Source organism: Scomber scombrus, chromosome 1 (assembly GCF_963691925.1).
Source record: "Scomber scombrus chromosome 1, fScoSco1.1, whole genome shotgun sequence".
NCBI lineage: Eukaryota > Metazoa > Chordata > Actinopteri > Scombriformes > Scombridae > Scomber > Scomber scombrus.
In genome coordinates this window covers 17,111,210-17,131,729 of record NC_084970.1, presented here as the reverse complement: position 1 = coordinate 17,131,729, position 20,520 = coordinate 17,111,210, and the positions used below count along the sequence as shown (strand labels likewise).

At 40.0% G+C, this 20,520-nt stretch overlaps 1 protein-coding gene across 1 annotated transcript in view; it reads right to left on the bottom strand.

Moving 5' to 3' along the window:
• Positions 1-1,061: 1,061 nt before the first annotated feature.
• Positions 1,062-20,520, bottom strand: part of kiaa1549lb (KIAA1549-like b) — a 63,834-nt gene continuing 44,375 nt past the window's right edge. Inside the window, exons 9-22 of the mRNA XM_062428165.1 lie at positions 17,125-17,276; positions 16,447-16,618; positions 15,773-15,936; positions 15,641-15,676; positions 12,209-12,399; positions 9,438-9,568; positions 8,363-8,487; positions 7,166-7,395; positions 5,957-6,089; positions 4,054-4,425; positions 3,874-3,968; positions 3,399-3,547; positions 3,087-3,238; positions 1,062-1,325 (exon numbers count right to left, since the gene is read on the bottom strand). Coding sequence (XP_062284149.1) covers positions 1,062-1,325; positions 3,087-3,238; positions 3,399-3,547; positions 3,874-3,968; positions 4,054-4,425; positions 5,957-6,089; positions 7,166-7,395; positions 8,363-8,487; positions 9,438-9,568; positions 12,209-12,399; positions 15,641-15,676; positions 15,773-15,936; positions 16,447-16,618; positions 17,125-17,276 — 2,366 coding nt within the window. The remainder of the gene's footprint in view (positions 1,326-3,086; positions 3,239-3,398; positions 3,548-3,873; positions 3,969-4,053; positions 4,426-5,956; positions 6,090-7,165; positions 7,396-8,362; positions 8,488-9,437; positions 9,569-12,208; positions 12,400-15,640; positions 15,677-15,772; positions 15,937-16,446; positions 16,619-17,124; positions 17,277-20,520) is intronic.

Here is a 20,520-nt window from a genome sequence, read left to right as displayed (position 1 = left end):
CCAATTTTGAAAAGAACTTTGAAGATTAAAGGCGTTAACAGCGCTTCAAAACTTCCTGTTAATGAGCCAAATTACTGTTCAAAGAAAATATCAATAATATATAACAATGTTAATCAAGTCAATGTAAATTGTGAACAGTGAAACAATTTTTGACCACTTACCTTAAGGTTCATGTTCAATTGGTTTCAATTAAAAAGGCAGACACAAATATACATATTTAGTCAGTTTGCTACTTAGCAGGAACAACATGTAGAACTGCACTTCTCAGTGTACCCCAGTAGCCTACTGGTTAAGATGCATACCACATGTTTGATTCCAGCAGTGGACCTTTGTTGCATGTCATCCCCCATCTCTTCCTGTCAACTCTATCAATTGTTACTATAATAAAGGCACAAAAATGCCCTAAAAGAAAAGATGTTTAACAGCAAAATAAATGTTAAAAAAGACCTCAAAGGATGGTCAATTTTCATTATTATTGTCTTGGTGTTAATGAAACACACAGTGGAGAATGTTTGATGTGTGATGAAGCTGCTGAACATGATACCTGATGTTGCCAATCTTCTTGAACCCAATGGCCAATAAAAAGAGATATAATACATAATGTCCTATACTGTACATGCTCATATACACTGTAGTCTATAATTAACCATCTGACAGGAAGTATTTGGTCCTCTCAGTACAGACAATAATGCTACCTTTCCTCTTGTCTCAAATGAACAAAAATGTCTAATCCTGGAAAAAATTATCTTTTCCATATTTAGCATATCCTATTGACATATCTACAAAGAAGAGATGTGTGTAATTACTTGGGACATCATCAGTAGAGGATGGCAATATTTTCTTTTTCAAAAAAAAAAAAAATATATATAATTTTTGAAAAAGAGCAGAAAAACACTAATGGTGTGTGAAAAGAAATCAATCAATTAATGAGTAAAGAATATCAGTCAATTTACCAGTACAAACATCAAAAATCAGTCTGAAAGTGTACCACCTTGGTGTGCCTCTGTTGACGACCAACGCAAAACTGAAAATCTCCTGCACACAAGACGGCAGAATTAAAACTAGAACTCAAACATGTCATTCTGCTTCTTCGCCAGCTTGGCCACCTCCTGCCGGATAGCCTGCACAAGTGCAGAGGTGGAGAGGCTGCTCAGGGGCATGCTGTCCATGTTCTTGACCACCTGGGGCAGGCTTTGCTGGGGTGCTGTGCTAGGGGCAGTGGGTAGCTGCTCCAGTGCCTGGTTATACTGCAAAGGGAGTCTGGTGGGGCTCCCCTGTGGGTAGCGAGGATGAGGAAAAGCCTCTACATACCCTGGCAGGGGCACCTGGAAAACAGAGTAGATAGTACATCAGAAATACTACAACGTTATAATTGTTACCCACCAAATTAAAGGCTGCCAATACATTTGTTTTTTTCATTTTGCTGATTGACCATTTTCTCTTGCTATTTTAGAAATAATTAAATTGGTGACAAGGGAATATATACACATTTGTATTTGGGGGGGAAAAAGACTATAAATGGACCAAAATAACAGGGAAAATAATGAGTGTAGAGAAAAAATGTTGATATTCAAACATTGTTTGAACTCCAAAAATGACTAATTTTGAATGTTAGTACAAAATCACCATTAGAGTCAGATTTACAAGACAAAAAAAGTAAAAAAAAATAAAAATAAAAATAAGAAAAAGTAAAAATAGGTGTTCATTTAGGAAATGTGCTCAACTACCCCAATATTTTGTTGTGTCCACTCAACGCCAGCCATAAATTCAGTTCAGCAAATGGTTTCTAAATGACACTCGTTCTGCAAAAAGACACTGCATGAAGAAATCTGGTTGAAACAGGCAAACAGACAGGGGAAAAAAGAGAACATTCCACACAAACAGTCCAATGCAGGGGAGGGGAGGGAGGGTCACATGGGTAATAACAGATCTGACGGAACGAATGGAGCCAAGCTTATTTAAATGAAAAACTGAGAAAAATGTAGGAGGATGCTTTAAGAGTATTGTTTAAAATGTGCCCAATCTGTTCAAGGGTAGATAAGAGTATGAGCACAAAATACTTTTTGGATCAATGTCAATGTTTTAATACTGAGAGGCAATCTTACCTACAAATCACAGATATATTTCCCTGTGTATCTTTCTGTTTTGTGTGTTTATGGCTTAAAAGCCTCAGCTCATCTTCCAGCCTACCACCAGTAAGGTAAAGATATCCTGACAAATGTTGAGAATAGGGGGGGTGGGTAGTGGCTTCCAAAAACAGTCTACTTTATTCCATGGCCACTAAAAATTCTAGATTCAGATTAGCTGGAAGGTAAGGATTAGTTTTAGTAACTGAACAGTATAATAGGATACCTATGAAGCAAGTGTTTGTCTGCAGCTCTAAAATAATCTGCAAGTAACAAACTAATGGTAAAGACAGTGAGGTTTAATTTAGGAGCTTGGAGCTATAGTGTTATTCGTGTTACAAATTGAAAAAAACAAAACAAAAAAACCCAGACAAACCGGCCCGGTGAGAACCATGCAAATTCAATTTCAAAGATGTTTCATAGAACCTATCCAATTCAACTAAGAGACTTTAGAAATAACATCAGTCTGTGGGTCAAATATGTTTTTTCAGAACAAAATTCAGTTAAAAAATATGTGCCAAAAAGACAAAGCCAGAACACTGATCCACAGTGTTTCTCTGCCAGTCTGAACTCAAAGGTACTACGCAACATAAAAGTTACTTTTCAGTTTAGAGCACTTTTCTATCATAGCAGTAGCTCTAATTCTTCAAGAAATGTCACAATATTCCCTAATCATTACAAATTATTATTAATAATACATATTACTGATGTTCAGTATTACTAATATAGCCTATTTTATTATTGTGCCAAAGAGTTTATGGGGAGCTGAGACAAATGCTTAAAAATTGCTAGTTTATTCAGGTGTCAGGGCTTAATTTTCTACAACTACAAATTGTTCATCTTTCTGTTATTACATATTATTATTATTATTATTATTATTATTATTATTATTGTCAATATTTTGCTATTTTGTTAGTCCTGTGAGAGTAGGATTGTGTTTTCTATTCAGGCATCACTTACAGAGTCTGCCCACTGTGGTGGCACATCCTCAGGTTCAGGTGGGTAGGACATCCAGGAGGGACTGTGATAGGAGGTGGTTGGTGTGGAGACAAAATATTCTGAGTATCCAGGCCTGGTGGCTGGGATTGCGTAGACAGCTGTTATTGGGTTTCCTATAGAGAAAAGAAAAGAGTGACATTCACTGATTTTTGATCCAAGAGTTTTACTTTGCCACAGTATTACTACTTTGACAGCATACGTGTGTTGCAAAGAAGCAAAGTACATTATGGGTTACTTTTGAAATGCAGAGTCATTGTAAGGCTGTTGACTCACCTGAGTAGTTGGACACAGGCTGCTCTGCAGTGATAGATGGAAGTGCTGCTCTAGCTGTTGGCCCATATGGGTTGTTGTCATGTTGACTCTGCATTTCAGTGACAGATGTCTCAGAGTTCCTTCCCTTAGGCCCCAAGTCAGAAGTGGAACTGAGCAGATTGGAGAGGCACAAATGCAGTATTAGTGCAATATTAAACCAATACCACTAGATGGCAGAAACACTCCATGTGGACAAGTGAGTGCCTTATTAGCATTCTTGCCATCTCTCAATGCACTAGTTCAATATTCAAATTTATACAAGGCCTAAAATCACTCCGGCCACAGCACATTACCTAGAGTATATCGCATCCCCGAATAGGAATTTAAATTTGAATTAATGTGGAATATCTGAAGGATTTCAGGATGCTACAGACAGTCTGTGTAGGTCTCTGTCTGTTTGGGTGTGCATGTGTGTATGTAAGTTATTCAGCTTTACCGCTTTAAGGAGGTCCCAGGAGGAGGTCCAGTGCGAGGTGGTAAAGGGGGAGGAGAGCTCATTGCCATGTCAGGGAGCTGGGTGAAGCGAAAGGCCTTAAACAGATAGTGAAAGGCATTTAAAGTTACATAAATTCTAACACAGTTCTTAGGAGAGAGGAAATAATGTCATCTCACTTACTGGTTTGGGCAGACTGCACTGATACAGCTCTGCACCATAAGATGGTACCCACTGCAGTCCTCCCCGTCCACAGCTCATTGTGCCTGGAGCGCTGGTCACTACATCTGTGTAGGGGAGGGGAGGCGGTGCGGGGCTGTAGTGGTCAGGAGGTGGGTGGTGGTGGGAGTGCCTTCCGGATGTAGACTGCCCTCCTGAAGCCAGACTGAATGCCTCCTCCAGCAGCAGGTGCATCTGCTGACGTACTTCATCAATGGATGGCTGTGAGCTCAGAGTGGATGTCTCTGAGTGTCCTTTCAAGCCACGGCCATACATGTACCCCCGATGACCCATTAAACGGTCAACATTCGTCTCCTCAATCAACTCAGGCTCAGTCTAAAACAAATGCAAATATATTTACAAGACAGTTATCACTATGAATTAAGATTCAACGCACATGTAAAATGTTGACTTGCTAATTCATATAAATAACATGAGCTGTTGTGTGACACAAGGTGACACAAGCTCTGACACAAGGATCTGACACAGTCTGTTATGTATCTGTGTTAATACTATGTGGAGGTGATCCTGGTTTGGGAACTGGGCTTCCACACATGGGAGCTCCACGGCAGTTTAAATTCTCAAATAAAAAGGTCCAAACGTCACCTGCCTGTCTGTGGTTTCTGCTGGGAAAACCCCTCTGTGGCAGTGACTCTGCTACATACTACTACACTTTTTTTGCCACTATACAGCCCCTGTTATTCATTGCCCCTCCTAATCATTTACCTGTTACTTCACTCTATCAATTCTATCCTCTTTCTCATATTTTAGGTCCCTCCATCTCTTAATGCCCCCAGCTCTTTCTCCCTTTCCCAACCTCTGTTTCCATCTATCCAGTCCCTATATTCAGTGATAGATGAATATGAGTTCAGGCTGTCCTACTTCCTGTACAAATAGAGGGTAGCCACAGGAGACCTAGCGTAGTGCACCTCATAAATCAGCCCCCCCTGCAACACGGAACGGCAGAGATGGGGCCTGCAACTATACCAGTCTCATTGTGATCAACAGGACCAGGAGTTCTGAAAAAGGACCATGTAGCTTGTACAGACAATTCTTGCATACGTACAGTTACGTAAAATTCTTAAGTTTGTCGTGCTTCAGGGACCACTAAACTAATCTGTTGCCTGATATATCTGAATTGAAAATACAACAGGCAATTTTCACAGTAGACATTTAAGTTGTCATAGAGGAAAGTAACAGATATAGTTAATACAATTAATGATTGCTCCATTCCAGTAAGCCACGCCAGTGAGCCACCATACCGATACACATATGCTTTTGTTTCTAAAACTGGTTGGCTAAATAGTTGGTTGGCAAAATGGCTGGGAGGTCAATGGCAATTCAGTGAAATATTTAAATCACTGCTTACATTTTTAGAAAAGGACAGCTTAAAAACACTTTTTAGGAAGGGTCTGCTGGATTACTCTAGGGAGCTCACATACTGGTATTCAGAGATGCCTGAATACCAGCCATCCTGGGATGCATTATATATCAAAACGACAAGACCTTATAAATATTATCTCTTAATTATGAATGAACAACTTCTCTTCCTTTTGCTTGCTGTGGCACACTGGAAACCACACCTGAGCAGAAAATGTCTGATTTCTATCTTGGTGGCTGTATAGTGTCAGTAAATAGGGCAGTGAGGCACAAATTTAGCACTGAAGAGCCCTGTTTGATAATTGTATTTTCTATTTTTACATGTGTGTGTGTGTGTGTGTGTGTGTGTGTGTGTGTGTGTGTGTGTGTGTGTGTGTTTCTGCTATTGTAGACTACTGGGTTCTTCTTTTTCAAAATGGTGCACAACAAGAAGTTAAACTGCATCAGATTGGGAAACAAGTTTATTGGGTGATAACTTGTAACTTACGTCATAGCCACTGTTGCGGATGCCTCTCCTCGGTCTCTCCCTCATCACAAGCAGGTCCATCTCTGTTCCTCCAGGACTTGGGCTACTCAAGCTCTGTCTGCTGCGATAGGCTGTCTGCCCTACCTGGGAGTGCCTGCCAATTTGAGTAAAGACTGGATTCAGCACAAATCAGACCTGGAGTTATTAAATGAAAACCTTTCAATTACTTTCAGCCATAACTTAAGTGAGCCTGCAGCAAAAATGAGTTTTGAGGTGGAGGGAAGGTCTAGTACAATGAAATCTCTTGGTTTCATTGTGCCAGACATGATGAGTATTTGAGTTGCTTTCAAAAAGCTACACAAAGTGATGTACATTACCAAAAAGATGAATGTTAGGATAACTCCCATTAAGAAGCTGAATCAATATTTTTAATAATATTTTTAAATGTCAAGGGTATCCTTGAGAGGTGTTGCACAGCAAAATTGCAATTGCAATGCTGACAAGAGTATCCAGTACAATAAATAACAAATTGCAATCAGTGACAGCAGACAAGAGGCCTATCAGCAAACCTATTTTAACATAATCATCTCAGCTGGGGAAAAGCATGTTGTTGGTTTAGCTGATTAGTCATTAACTCGTATTGTCAGTAAATATCAATTGGTCTATGACATTATTATCTTGCTCACCAGGACAGGATTAAAAAATAGCAATAGACCTGAGTCAACACACACAAGCCACAATTTCAATGTTGGTTTATTTTTGGGGGGCAGCTAGTGTGGCTACATGTAAATCTGGTGTGCAAAAGTGTGTTTTCATCCTTGACCTGAATCTGCAGTAACCAGACTTGGTGTGCATCTGTGAAGCAGAAGAAGAAGCAAACAGAACCTGTATAGGGGACTGTGCAACACTCCACCAATCCTCTTAGCTCCATTACGGAACCTCAGGACTGGGAACTAATCAGACAGACCTGATGGGTCTCTCACTGTCTACTGAGACAGGATAATGACATTAGACAACACAGTTTTACTTATCTTTAAGCTAATTAGACACAGGCAGGGATAGAAAACTGACCGTGATTAGAAATCCAGTCATAATATCACATGCTATGTCACCTGCAGCTGCTGAAATTGTATCCTTGTATCTACTCTCGCCCTCATGTAAGCATGGATTTTGTTTTCTGTTAACACTCAACCAAACCTAGGTTCCCTTGCTTTTCCACTCCCCCCTCACCTCCTGTGAGACTTGACATAAGTGGAACCTCGCTCATCATCAGGCTCCATTGGTCTGCCATGCTCACCGGCTGCCCTCTCATGGCAGTGCCGCTGTCTGTGCGCCAGTGCCCGACCGCTGCTGCTGCCGTCTGTGGAAGGAAAATCATAATAGCCCTTCCTCTTAGCCTTTAGCCTCAGCTTGTTCCTGTAGTGCTCAATGTCTGACTTCTGCTTCAGAGCCAGGCTCACCTGCAAAGTTAAAGCAAAGAAATACAGGGAGATCAGAACGAAAGCAGACACAAGGTCTTGTTGCTGTATGTGGTATTGTTTTGCCCTGTCTCAAAAGGGATTTGTAGATGAAAGATCAGAGAGCTTGTGAGAATAACAAGTTCTAAAAATAAAACTGCTATGTCATGGACACACTTAAAGATTATGAACACATTTTTATTTTTATATTACTGCTTATAAATCTTGGATCATGTTATTGAAATTGTTTGTAGTTGTTCTTTGATCTACTACTATAAATCAGACTGTAAAGGTTGGATTATATCATTTACTGGAGGTAAATATTTGAAGTAGTTCCCATTATATTAAAAACAACCCTATTATAGAGTATAGAAAAGGCAGGGATATGTTTGCAATAAGGACAAAGCCTCTTTTTTAATTTGAATCATACTTTTTTAACACCTGGTCCTAACCTGATCATAGCTTCATTAAACAAAATAATATCATGCTAAGAATTTTTTTTTTTACAATTTTCTATTTCCTTCCAACCTTTTGGTATTTTTCTATGACATTAAATAATCATGACAAAATAAGCAACAATAAAGTAAAAGTTTTGGGGGAACAAACTTTAACTTTTAGCTTTAACTTCTAGTAGTTATAGTCGTGTCGAATTAAAGTGTGGTTGTGATTTGATTGACAGTGCCGGCAGCGTGAACAAACAACGCCACAACTATCATCACATTTTGTTTTGAATGTTGCTTAACTCATTGGTGCACTGCCATACTTGACATCTGCTTTTTGCAACTGAGTTCTGTCCAAACTAATGTAAAAAGCAAGGACAGAATCAAAAATTGTGAAATCTCTCCTGTGAAACAACCACAATTGTTCTAACCTTGGCAGTAAAATAGTTTGACAATTGATTGAAAAGATAGGGTTTTCAGGGCTTAAATATATTTTTGCACTTTGTACACTCTGTGCAGACATGTGTTACCTCTCCATTGACGACAACTGAGTCTTGGCTGCGGTCAGAGGATGCAGGGTGTGAGCAGTTGGGCTGAGCTGCCATGGGCTTTATGGAAATGAGCTGCAGGGAGCCAGAGGAGGTGTCATATGGATCTAAAGAACAGAGAGGAAGTTCACTCACAAAAAGACTACAAATACCTCTGATCATTACATTGTCAGTCAAAGGGGAACAAACTATCACACTCCTTCTTTGTCTCTCTGCCAGCCTGGACCCTCCCCCCACTGTCCCACTATTTTCACCTTGTCTCTCTGTGGCTGACACTGGGATTATGTCAAACATCCCATCACTCATCTGTGTCAGCAAATTAAGTGGTGGACGGAGACGATAGATCACAAAGATAGCTTTGGCTTCCAAGGTTGTGGCGATACATCTCTCTGATAGATGATAGAAACTGACTTTGCACTTTCGTTCCATATCCTGCATCAAATAAACTGGATTCAATTCCAGTATTCTTTAAATCAGCTGATGAATTATTTAAATTCACCCATTAAGAAAATCATAATCGAGCAAGCTCGATCCACTTTACAAGCAGAGTATTTGAGTTTGATTAATTTAACTCACACCCACTACATGTGGTAGGCTGAGTGCCAGTGGACAAGAATAGAACAAAAAATAGTTCAACATCTTAACGGCTTTTACTTAAACGGCTAGGCATCTTAGAAGAGTACAAGATGTGAGAGTTTGCATGGATTTTTTTCTCTTTTTTTGTATGAGTGAATGTGTATATCTTTTTGTGCCAATGTGTCACACTATCCACTAGTCTGACACACTCTATCATGTCAGCAGAGTGTCTGTCTCATGCTTATGCATCGACTCCATCCCTGCTTACTGCTGAGTGGTTACCTTTCTGGCTATAAAAAAGCTGCAGTAGTGGTGCATTTCTCTTATGGTACCTATGTGCATGAGAAACACACACTGGTAAAACTGTCTCACGCAGGTGAAACAGAATGATGAGATTTTGGCATTTGTGTTACACCTGACCTTGTCTGCAAAGGAACTGTGGAAATTTTTTTTTGCATTTGCATTTGAGTGTGACTCTCACCGTCCCTCTTGCGCGTCTCCTCCTTTGTCAGTTTCTGCTGTGCTGTGACTTTCGGCACTGTCAAGCCCCTGCCGGAATTCAGCTTCTCTGATTCGTTGCTGATGACGGAACCATCCTCACTCAGCAACTTGCTGCAAGTAACCATAGCAACAGGAAAGGCGGTGAGCTCTCGGGAAGCTGGGCTCACAGCCAGGTTATGTCATCCCTCCCTTTAACAACCTCACCTTCCTCCCTTTCTCAAGCTTGCGTCCAGCAAACATAATGTATTATTATTGTAATTTCTTTGCAAAATATGTTGATTATTAAAACAACCAATACACACTGCCTGTTTATAAAGGATATCTGTCAAATCTGCTCTATTAGTCCTTTGTGTTGTTATTAATTGATACCCACTATTGTTACAGTGGAATGATACACATGGTAAATAATGAGGTGAATAATCCAGCAACACCACAGACACCATCATTAGGTGGTCAAGTATTAAATGACAATTACACTGAAATCTATTTATTATCTTGCCAAATGATGTGTGTGTATATGCGTGTGTCTTTGTGCATTTATCAGTATTTTTCAGCATCTTTGTTTTTATAAACTTTATGCATTCCATGTTCATGTACTGTATGTATCCTGTATGTCCAGGGTGAAGCCAAACTGCGTTTTCCATTAATTGGACAAACATTTGCTTTATCCAATTCTTGCTTCACTAGCTTCAAACGCTGCACTGTAGTCAGAATTAGAGCTGATCAAGCCCTAGCTCAGAGGACCACGAGGCTGACAGTGACATCAAAGCACCATGGTCTATCCCCTAATTGTCTGGTAAAAATGATAACAGAAACAAGAGACAGTGGAACAGTGGCTGCCCTCCCTGCTCTCATTGAGGCAGTGCTGCAGAATGCTTCATGCAGCGGTCACAGCCTCAACAAAGACGTGCAATGTGTAATAACTAATTGAGGTGTTTGTACCCACCATGCATAAGAGCATATTAGCTTTACTATATCCAAAGAGTAATGTCTTATTATTTTATTTGAAGTAAAATAACAATAAACCTCTATAAGAAGAGGGTTTTTTTAAACTGCTGTGTTTAAGAGCAGAACATATTATACTGAGAAAACCTCCAACTAGTCTTAGTCAAGAAGAAAACGATGTATTCAAAATCCTGAGAATCACAGCACTGATGCAAATACCAAAAGGGTGGAAAAAACCAAACCTAAAAATAATTTAAAAATAAATAACATAAAAATGTAACCACAGCATCATCCAACACATTGTCAGACATTGAATGATTGAATGAACACAGCACTTGGTTAGCTGTCACTGGTCTGGGCTTCTGTAAAGAGCTGAAATCATGTTGTACTGCGAAGCTGGCCTCTGTGCTACTGACCAATGGAATATTACATAATAGATGTTTTAGGTAGGTTTCTTTCAGCAATCTTCCTGAATACCTTAAAAACTTAACTATTGTTCCACATTCTGAGCTATCTACTACTGTATGTGCTTTTATAAAAACTATAAAAAACATGGTAACTGTTACATGTTTATTATAAATACTTCATATGCTACATAGCTTTCATAGCATTGCATCTTCTTTCTGTAATAATACCATACAGCTGATTAATAATATAGCAGTATGATGACAATAGTTTGATGACTAACAAATGTAAAGCTTTTGCTGCCCCGGGAGTCTCCAAAATCATTATTGCGGGGCCTTCAGTCAATACATTTCCTATTCTGTCACATACATTTATTTGATCTCATTATCCTGCATTGCTTTGAAAAATTACACCCTTTTGTCTTCCTAAATAATTTAGCATGATTTAATATGGCAATTTATTTCCAAAAAAAGGCTACTGACTGTCAAATGAGGAAAATGGTCAATTTCACCTGCCTATACAGAGAGCTCTGTTCATGACTGACTGCCTATCACTCAGCATCAGGGTAGTATGAGAACAGAAAAAAAGGCTTCAGGGATCTTTGTGTTTTATAATTCTGCCTACCTCTATACGACCCGCGAGATTTCTCATAGAGCTGTGGTGCAATCCCTGAGGTAACATATACACACAGAAAATGTATTAACCGTTGGTGGATCCTAGCCTTCAGTCTCTTTTAAAGGAGAAACCTTAAAGTATTTCTGAATTAACTGAAATGATCTAGCTGATAATCATCTGGTTGCTAACATGCTAACTGAGTCTGACAAATACAGCTCAGACTGCGTCAAGCTGAGCCTGACAGACTGAGGTATCTTAATGTGTGCTGTTGATAAATGGTCTTTCCTCTGTGAACCCTCAACTCTACATTTTTTGCCCCATTAGGGGATAGGATAGATTATTTTCCATTTTTCATTCATTCAAACATTTCCTATGTCACATATATAGTTAATGCATGGATACTGGATATATATATATATATATATAAACATGCCTCAGTATGCTAACTTTGAACACCTTTCACTTGCACTGAAAACTTGTAAAGAAAGCAGTGATCATAATGATCATGTTCAAATGCCCACATTTTTAATCCTACCTCAACCTTCAAGCTACCACCTCAAGTTAAGATCATCTCCATGACAGCTTTATTTTACTGTAAAACCTGTGCATTGTATTCTCCTGTTTATTTTATATTTAGTCCCGGAAATATGAAAATTGGCTCAACTTTGTGTTTATAGTGATGAAAATGAAGTTAGTTGTTTTTGTTTTTTTCTAAATTAATTGGAAGTTTAACTTTTTATTTATTATTATCATTTACTTATTATTTATTTATGGAGATGTTGATACCTTTTGTGTTTGTCAGCAGTGAGGCTCTTCTTGTTGGCCGTGCCATCCTGTTGCAGGGCCTTCTCCAGTGAAAGGGGTGTGTCCCGAATATGTAGGGACATCACTAAGGTATCCTGACTGGCAGGCAGGGTCTCCTCATCTCCTCCCTGTTGGCCCAGGTGCTGCTTGGCATAGTCAAAGCCCTGCACTGGCTGATGGACAGGTTTAATGAAAATGAAATGAGACAAAGTAAGAACGATATCCTTACACATACCTGCAGTCACAAAAAGTAATCAATGACAGCAGAAACAAAGAAGTACACATTGGACAATCAGAGGAACTGTCATGTAGACAGAAATCTGAAAATAGCCAAAAGTGTATCTTGTTAAGAAATGTCCAGAGGATTTAAGCAACAGGACTGGGATTACTATGCTGCTGTGCTTTGAAATAGATAAGCACAGATTTAACTGAAGCCCTTTTCATCTTCTTCCAAATTCTTGTCAAATTAAAGCTGCGAGCAGCGTTGGGCGGGACCTCGCCCCCTTGCGCACATCGGGCTGCGGCGAAGCGGAAAGGTTTCCGTCAGGTGCATTTTGATGCATTCAGACCCGGGCATTTATTGGACACTGCAATAAGTAGATATACGTTACACACACTCTCTCTCTCTGTCTGTGTAGACATTTAGACTGAGCAACTGAAATGAACTGCCACTTTGATGAGTCAAACAGGAGAGGAACTTATTTCCAGTGAAACCTGTAGATATGTTTGTAGTTCATGCTCATGTAATTCGTGTTTGATCTAGACTTTGCCAGCAATGTCAGTGAAATAGTTGACAGACTGCACAGATATCTAAAATCATAATAATACAGTCAATAAACTTGAACTAGCATCAAAAAACTTCCTTATCAGGTATCATGACAAGTTTTCTCCACTGGGTGGCACACTAAGACCACAAATGAACCTGGCTCAGCCAACTGCATACACACACACACAGTCTTTGCCATGGTAGTTAACGACTGCAGAGCATTGGCAGACAGAATGGAGATGTGGGATTGAATGGGAGAGGAACAGGGTGCACATGTGTATCCGCAGATCAAAAAGTGTAAAACATAGCCAGACCAAATTACACACATCTATAGATGAGACTTGTGGCTACATTTCGACGTTTGAATGAAGTCTATATCTGAAAGTATGCAGGAATAATATATATATTTTGAAAAAGCCTGAAAAATCGTCCAAAATCATACATTTAAAGGCAAACTGTGCACTTCCTGTTGGATTTAGGTCAGTGGTGTCAGAGCGTGATTTGTAGGTCTTGATAAGACAAACAATTGAGTTTTGGTTTGATCTTTCTACGACATTCCTATCAGGCATAGTGGCCGTTTTACTGTTTCTAGGTGGTGCTAGAGCCGTTTTACTGTTTCTAGGTGGCGCTAGAGAGCCCATTTTGGTACTTTTGGGGTTAATTTTTCCATTTTGTCAAATGTATGGCCAGACCTGATGTGCGTGTTGAATTTGGTCTGTCCTGGAGCATGTTTAGGTGGTCAAATTTAGGGTCAAAGTGGCATGAGACACTCCTCTCATTCATTGTCTATGGGAGCGTTTTGGCGAGGGTTTTTGGGCACTTGACCTTTGAGGGCTTCTAAAATCCAAACCGGACGAGTAATGAAAAAGTTGTTCAGATCATTTGTGCAGCAGGGTTTGCTCAGTCAGCTATTTAAGTTTGAAGACGCCACGATGAACGCCCTCGGACAAGATAGCGTTTGTAGCAGGCCAAGAATCGTCAAAAATCCCACATGTAACAGCAAATTGTGCACTTCCTGTTGGATTTAGGTCAGGGGTGTCAGAGCGTGATTTGTAGGTCTTGATAAGACAAAAAACTTTCTACGACATTCCTATCAGGCGTAGTGGCCGTTTTAGTGTTTCTAGGTGGCGCTAGAGAGTTCGACGTTGTTTGTTTTTCCATTTTATCGAATTTTTCGCCAGACCTGATGTACGTTCCGAATTTGGTGAGTTTTGGAGCAGGTTTAGGGGGTCAAATTAAGGCGCAAAGAGGCGGTAGAATAATAAAAAACGATACAAATTCAATAGGGTCCTTGCATCCAGGCAAGGGCAGGACTCCTCTGGAGTCCTCGCCCTCTTGCCTTTCGGCTCGGTCCCTAATAAATGACTCATAGTGGGCGGTGACAAGATCAGACTTGCAGACTGTCACAGAAATATAGCAATGAAGTTAAACAGTTAACAACTTAGAGGATACTGTCAGGATGCCCCATACACTAATACACACATACAAACGCAAACACACACACACACACACACACACACACACACACACACACACACACACACACACACACACACACACACACAAACACACACACACACACACACTGAAATATTTAGGGCTACTCTCATCGAAGTGTCATAAATTGTCAGTCACACATCACTGCCTCAATGCAGCCAAGCCATGGTGCAAAATCAATATGCAACTTCCCTGACTATAGAACATGCACTCTCTCTCTCTCTCTTCCTATAGCAAACACAGATCTTGCAGTTTTCTCACTAACTCAATGTGCTACTTTTGCTGATATAACTGTGGAAACTCGTGTATGTGATGAAAGTGTTTGACTCACAGACAGTGTGAGAATATAAAGGAGGTAGTGTAAGTCAGGCTTCATTTAAATTTTCAGAAGTCACTCTATTTGTGAGCATTTTAAGAACTGACTGTATATAGAATGTAAAGGTTTGTCAGAAGCAGCCCAGTAGCATTTCATATCTGATGGAATTGAACTTTTCTGTGGTTTTCATGAGACTTTTCAGATCTGTATATTTTATGTAATAGTAACTGCTCTGGAAGTAGCACTGATGTGGCTTCCAGGGTTTACTACAGATTGTATTGCTTTCTTTCTAATGAAATTTCACAAATAGAGCAGTTGGATGTGCTGACTGCTTTACTTTGCATTCCATTCATCTACAGTGATGTATGCCTGGGAAGAGAAGCACTGAGCCGCAAAAACAACAGGATATGGACATGGAGATGCAAAGATTACCCTGTGACACCTTCGATGCAACGATGAGAAACAGTTTTCAAACTTCCTCGCATCAAACAAACAAATTGTCAGCTGACACACAGTGGCATTCTGTCTGAAAAACCTATCACCATAATAATCACTCTCTGTAAAGCTTAAGTCTTTCAAATGTTTCATCTAGTAGAGACCACTATAAGAAGAGCAGGTAATACCAGCCTTTCATCCAAGAAAATCTCACTGTGAATGGTTTGTTACTTCTAAGTGCTGCAGTATCTGTAGTTTTCATCAGCACAGTAGGATTTATTGAAATATATCACAGGTGATGTCTGTGCAAAATCCCATTTAGACCCCACTGTTGGTGCAGTTGAGCCCTGAAGATGAAAACACAGATCAGTAATGAGAGAAAACAGACAGAGTCAGATACCTGGTGATAATAACCCACATCTCTGCGATACGCCATCTGAAAATAAGAGAAAATGTTTTAAACAGTATATGTGTGTGTGGTGTTCCAACACAAACAATTTACACACAAAGTCATACGCAGATAGACAGATACCTTAGCTCGTGGATTGAGGTTGCCGATGGCATCAGCTTTAAAGTCATTTTTGTTCTTCCTGCACAGCACAGCTGTGATTATGATGATAATGAGTGTTACTACAGCAATGGGGGCCAACACTGCAGCGATTATCCAGAGGTTATTAGGAGGGTTTTTGACCACAGCTGAAAAAAGACAAAAATGATATGCTTAACACTAAATAGTTATAGTCACTTGATCTATTTATTGGAAGTATAAACACAGCCTACTTTTTTAAAACATGCAGATACATCTATCACACCCACGGTAAGCGACACAGCACACAGGTCAACCTGATATACAGTGTGCCTGATTCAGCTATTGTACGCAACAATCTATAAGAGAAAACAGAATGCTCTCTCTCTTTCACTCTCCTTTCACCAACTCTGTCTCAAGCTCTTTCTCTCTCTCTGCTACCATTCTCTGAGCAGTGAGGAGCACTGCAGCCCAAACAAACATTGTCCTGCCGGGAGCATTTCAGAGAGATTAGAGAGAAAAGAGCTTCCTCAACCTTTTCTTCTGCTCCCCTCACCCCAGCTCCAGCTCTTCTCTCTAATCTCAGCATGAGTCATGTGTTTTGGTTTGCCTGTCTGTCTATTTGTCAATGTTTTCTGTATTTGCCTACTTGTCAAATGCTGTAAGGATGCTGTGCTTACGTTCTGCTTGCAGTTGGACAAAGTAGCCCAGGGTGAGTGCCATGGTCTGAGAATCCACTGTATTCAGGACCTTGGCAGCTGACGTCCCCGCTAAAGGAACGCCATTGTGCTGGACATAGTAAGTCATCTCTGCTGGATTCTTCAACCCTGACACCCTACGGACACTCACCATCTGATTGGAAAAGAAAAATGAGGACATACAGTATGTTTTCCTGAACTACAGTACACTCAATAGCAGCTGTTACTGAATTGCTGGTTTATTGTTACGAGGTAAAACACAAGTAAAACCTTGCATTTAGACATGGAGTCTCATGAGAGTACATGTTGAGTAAAACATTCAACTTCTGGCTTGTTTTGATGTGCCATTAGCAAATGATGAGCTGAGAAGCTCCCTAATTATCAGGTGCTGACCACAAGTAATCAACTAAGCAAGTGCAAAAGTGCATATCGAAGTGTACATCTCATGAAATATTCATACTGTAAGAAATAAGCCAGCAAAACTTGGATTATTGCTTTCATTAAACCTCTGACTAATATAAACATGTGCTAGGCCATAGAGGCAAAACATCAGAACAAGAATATGCCAAACACTGTTTTCACTCAGCAGTATAACACCATGCATCACAGAATGAAACTCAAACATAGCATTCCCAGTGGACTGCTCTGCCGGTTTCTTACCTGGACAGTGTAGCTGCCTACAGTGGTAGCTCGTCTGAAACGAGTGCCGTGCTGCCCTGCCAGCACAAACAACTCTGCCAGCCGCAGCTCCATTAGACTGGCAAAGCTTTGGTACTGTCCCTCGAGGCTGGCATTGTCCACGTCCTGGATCACTGCAAATGTAGATGCAAGAAAGAGGGTGGACAGATGGTTGTTAACAGAGGAAGTACATTGTTGGCGAAGGGACAGAGCAGTGCAAAAAAAGAAGCGATAGAGGCTGAATTAGAATTAGGGTCTTCACAGTTTTCATATTCCAATACACAGTATGTATTCATGTACAGTAAAGGCAAAATGATACAGTTTGTACTTAACTAACACTCTAACACAAAAATCACTTACAAAACTGTAGTAACTCACAGCATGCAAAAGTAATTTTTCCCATCTGAAGATTCTGCTTCCTGCAATGTAATTTTGGTGAGATTGATAAAGGATTCTTTCTTAGCCTATATGGGCTCTATCAAATGCTTGTGTTGCTCTGTGTCTGATAAATGTGAATGTTGGCCATAACAACTTGATAGGCCAATGATGAATCAAGGGTGTGCTTCTTGTGAGCTTGTTTTGGAGTCTTTCTGTTTCCTTTTGGTAAAAAATCACCTAATGTAGCTTCAATCAAAACCATGACAACTCAGAGGTGATGAGGAGGTGATGGGCAGGTATGGTGTCAAGGAGAAGTATGTGGAAGGACAAACGATGGTGGATTTTGTGAAAAAAGCTGGATGGTATGACAACTAATGTGTGTCATGGTATCTTTTACGTTTCAGGCGGTTTCACAAATTGCTTCAAAAGTTTGTTTCTGAGTCAATGAAAAGAAATGCAGGAACTCCTTTGTTGTTTTTTAGTTAAATTTCCATCCAAAATGTTGCAATGCCATCTACTACTGGATTGAAAATAAAACAAAATTCCCCTGTGTAGCCTAATTTATTATATATGAAATGAAATAAATGTAAATAAATAAAAACGTGTCCCTCATCCCTCATCCCATTCTCTAATATAATTTCCAAATATAGGCTTTAAGAGGGCTTGAAAGCCTCTCTCATCACCCTCTGCAATTCCTCTCTTTATTCATTTCCACAACATCCTAAAACTTTCTTGCTGCGTCAACAAATATCTCTATTCTTTTGGATTTACTTTCTGCCTCAGTGGCACAGTTAATCACCATGTACAGAAATGCTAAGAACTTAATCTTGTCCAAACCAAAACAATATTCTCTCAATTGGCTTCATAAAATGCCTCCTACCTTAATTGTTCTCCCTTACTTCTTGAATTATATCATTCTTAACTGCTTCCTCATGGCTTAGACTTCTCTTGGACCTGATCCTCATGATTTCCATCTCTTAATTTCCCTTTGGACAGTCTACTCTCCGTCCCTCATAATTTCTGATTCAAAATCTAGTATAACAGGTCTTGTTTTCCATCACTCATCCTGATCACTCTATGGCTGTCAACAACTGTTACATTCTTTAAATCTACTTGCATACACTTACATACAGAACTCCATCAACTTCTTTTACTAAATCTTTTTTTTGAAGTGGGAAACAAAACACTTGTCCATCTAACTCAAATATTTCCACTGCCTTCTTCAATTGTTTCTGTGACACACATCCAAAAATGATCAATCCACTTCTTTTAACATCAACGAAGTTGACTTCTTCATGTTTGCCCGACAGAACTCCAAATCTGTCCTTGCTCCCAGGCAGTTTTATTCCAGTGAAGTGGATTTATCTTTCGTGCCAACTATATTTACTCTAACTTAAAATTAATTATCTGAATTCTTTCCGCCACTTCTCATCCACCTCCATGTATCTTCCCCAGTACCTCCTAAAACACAAGAACTAGCTGCAGTAGCCAAAGTCAGGAAAGTCATCGTACAGTAACGGTTACTTCAGAGAAACTGCTGGTGTTCCTGCAGTCACTGCTCACCTCTTCTGAGCTATCCACAGCCTCAGAAGTAAACAAACTGATATGCAAGCTGCCTCTGATGTACAGTAGTTCCCTATGCAGATATCCATGGTGCTGCTACAGGCACTAGTTCCTATTTAAACTTTCATTCAGTCTCAAAAACCTTTTAAGCGATTCATGCAAAAATCATGTTTATTTCTAAAGCAGCAGGAGGCTGATTGATAATCTGAGTCTTTCTGTGATTATTCTATATGCAAAGATGAGACGAATCAGGAATTCTTTCTTAATTCATGTTTAATGAATACAAGCTCAGAGAAATAGTCTACATGGATGAGACAATCCTAAGATGTGACCAGAAAGCAAGACACTTATACCCTTACTGGTGTGTCAGCTGATTTCCGAGGGGCATCGTTGACATCAGTTGGGGCCTTTCCAACAAAATTTGTCCTATGTATGTAATTCTGATGACAGACATACTCGACCGTCTGGCTCGTAGCCTATGCCACTTGACCATATATAGAAATACATACTAACACTGACGGAAGTTGCCCTAATAACCGTCATTATTCTTGAGGCTCATTTGCCCGAATCTCAGTCTGAATCTCTGGAATCTCAATAACAGAGCAACCTGGGTAGCTAGTGAGCTGTAAATAGCATGCCGTTCAGTGGTGTAATCTCTCTACTAATGCAAGGAATCTCTGTTTGTCTGTCTGTCTCTATGCATGTTCTTTGCACATCTCAAGAACCATTAATCTGATCTACTTCACACTTAGGTAGGTGTAATGCTGAGGACCCAAGGAAGTGCACTGTTAACACACGACATGATCAATATTTAATAAACTTTGAATGAACAAGCGCCGCTCCACTCTCCAGCAGCAGCTCGGTGGGCGTCTGCACTTTGCATGTCACAATCATGAGCACAGGCACAGATCAGAGCTGCATAACCCTGCCTTGAGAGAGAGACAAGAGGAGGACATCTGTCTTTGTTTGATAATGTCAAAAGTTTGGCTTGTTTTGTCGGCTTCTTGGCTGACAAATTTTTTTTTTTAAAAGTAAAAGAGAGAGAGAGGGGCGAGTGAGCTGAGAGAATGAGCGAGCAACAGAGAGAAAGTGCTGAATAGGAGAGGCAGCAATGGAAAGTTTTCTCTTGGAGAGAATAAGCTTGTGACACTTTCACCATCTTACGTTCCAAAGCACAAATAAACAACCATCAAACACTCAACAGATGATTTAGTGGAGACGGGTACTCTTAGTTTCATTTTCCTTCTCTGCATTTCTCCTTTTCATTCAGTGGGTAGGATAGCCAAAGAGATGAACAAAGTAGCAAGAAGTACGAAGAGATCCTGTGTAAGTTGAAGAGAGAGGTGGCAAAGGCTAAGGAAAAGGCATATGGGAGGCTGGACACTAAGGAAGGACAAAAGGACTTGTACTGATTGCCTTGAGGGACCGAACTGGGAA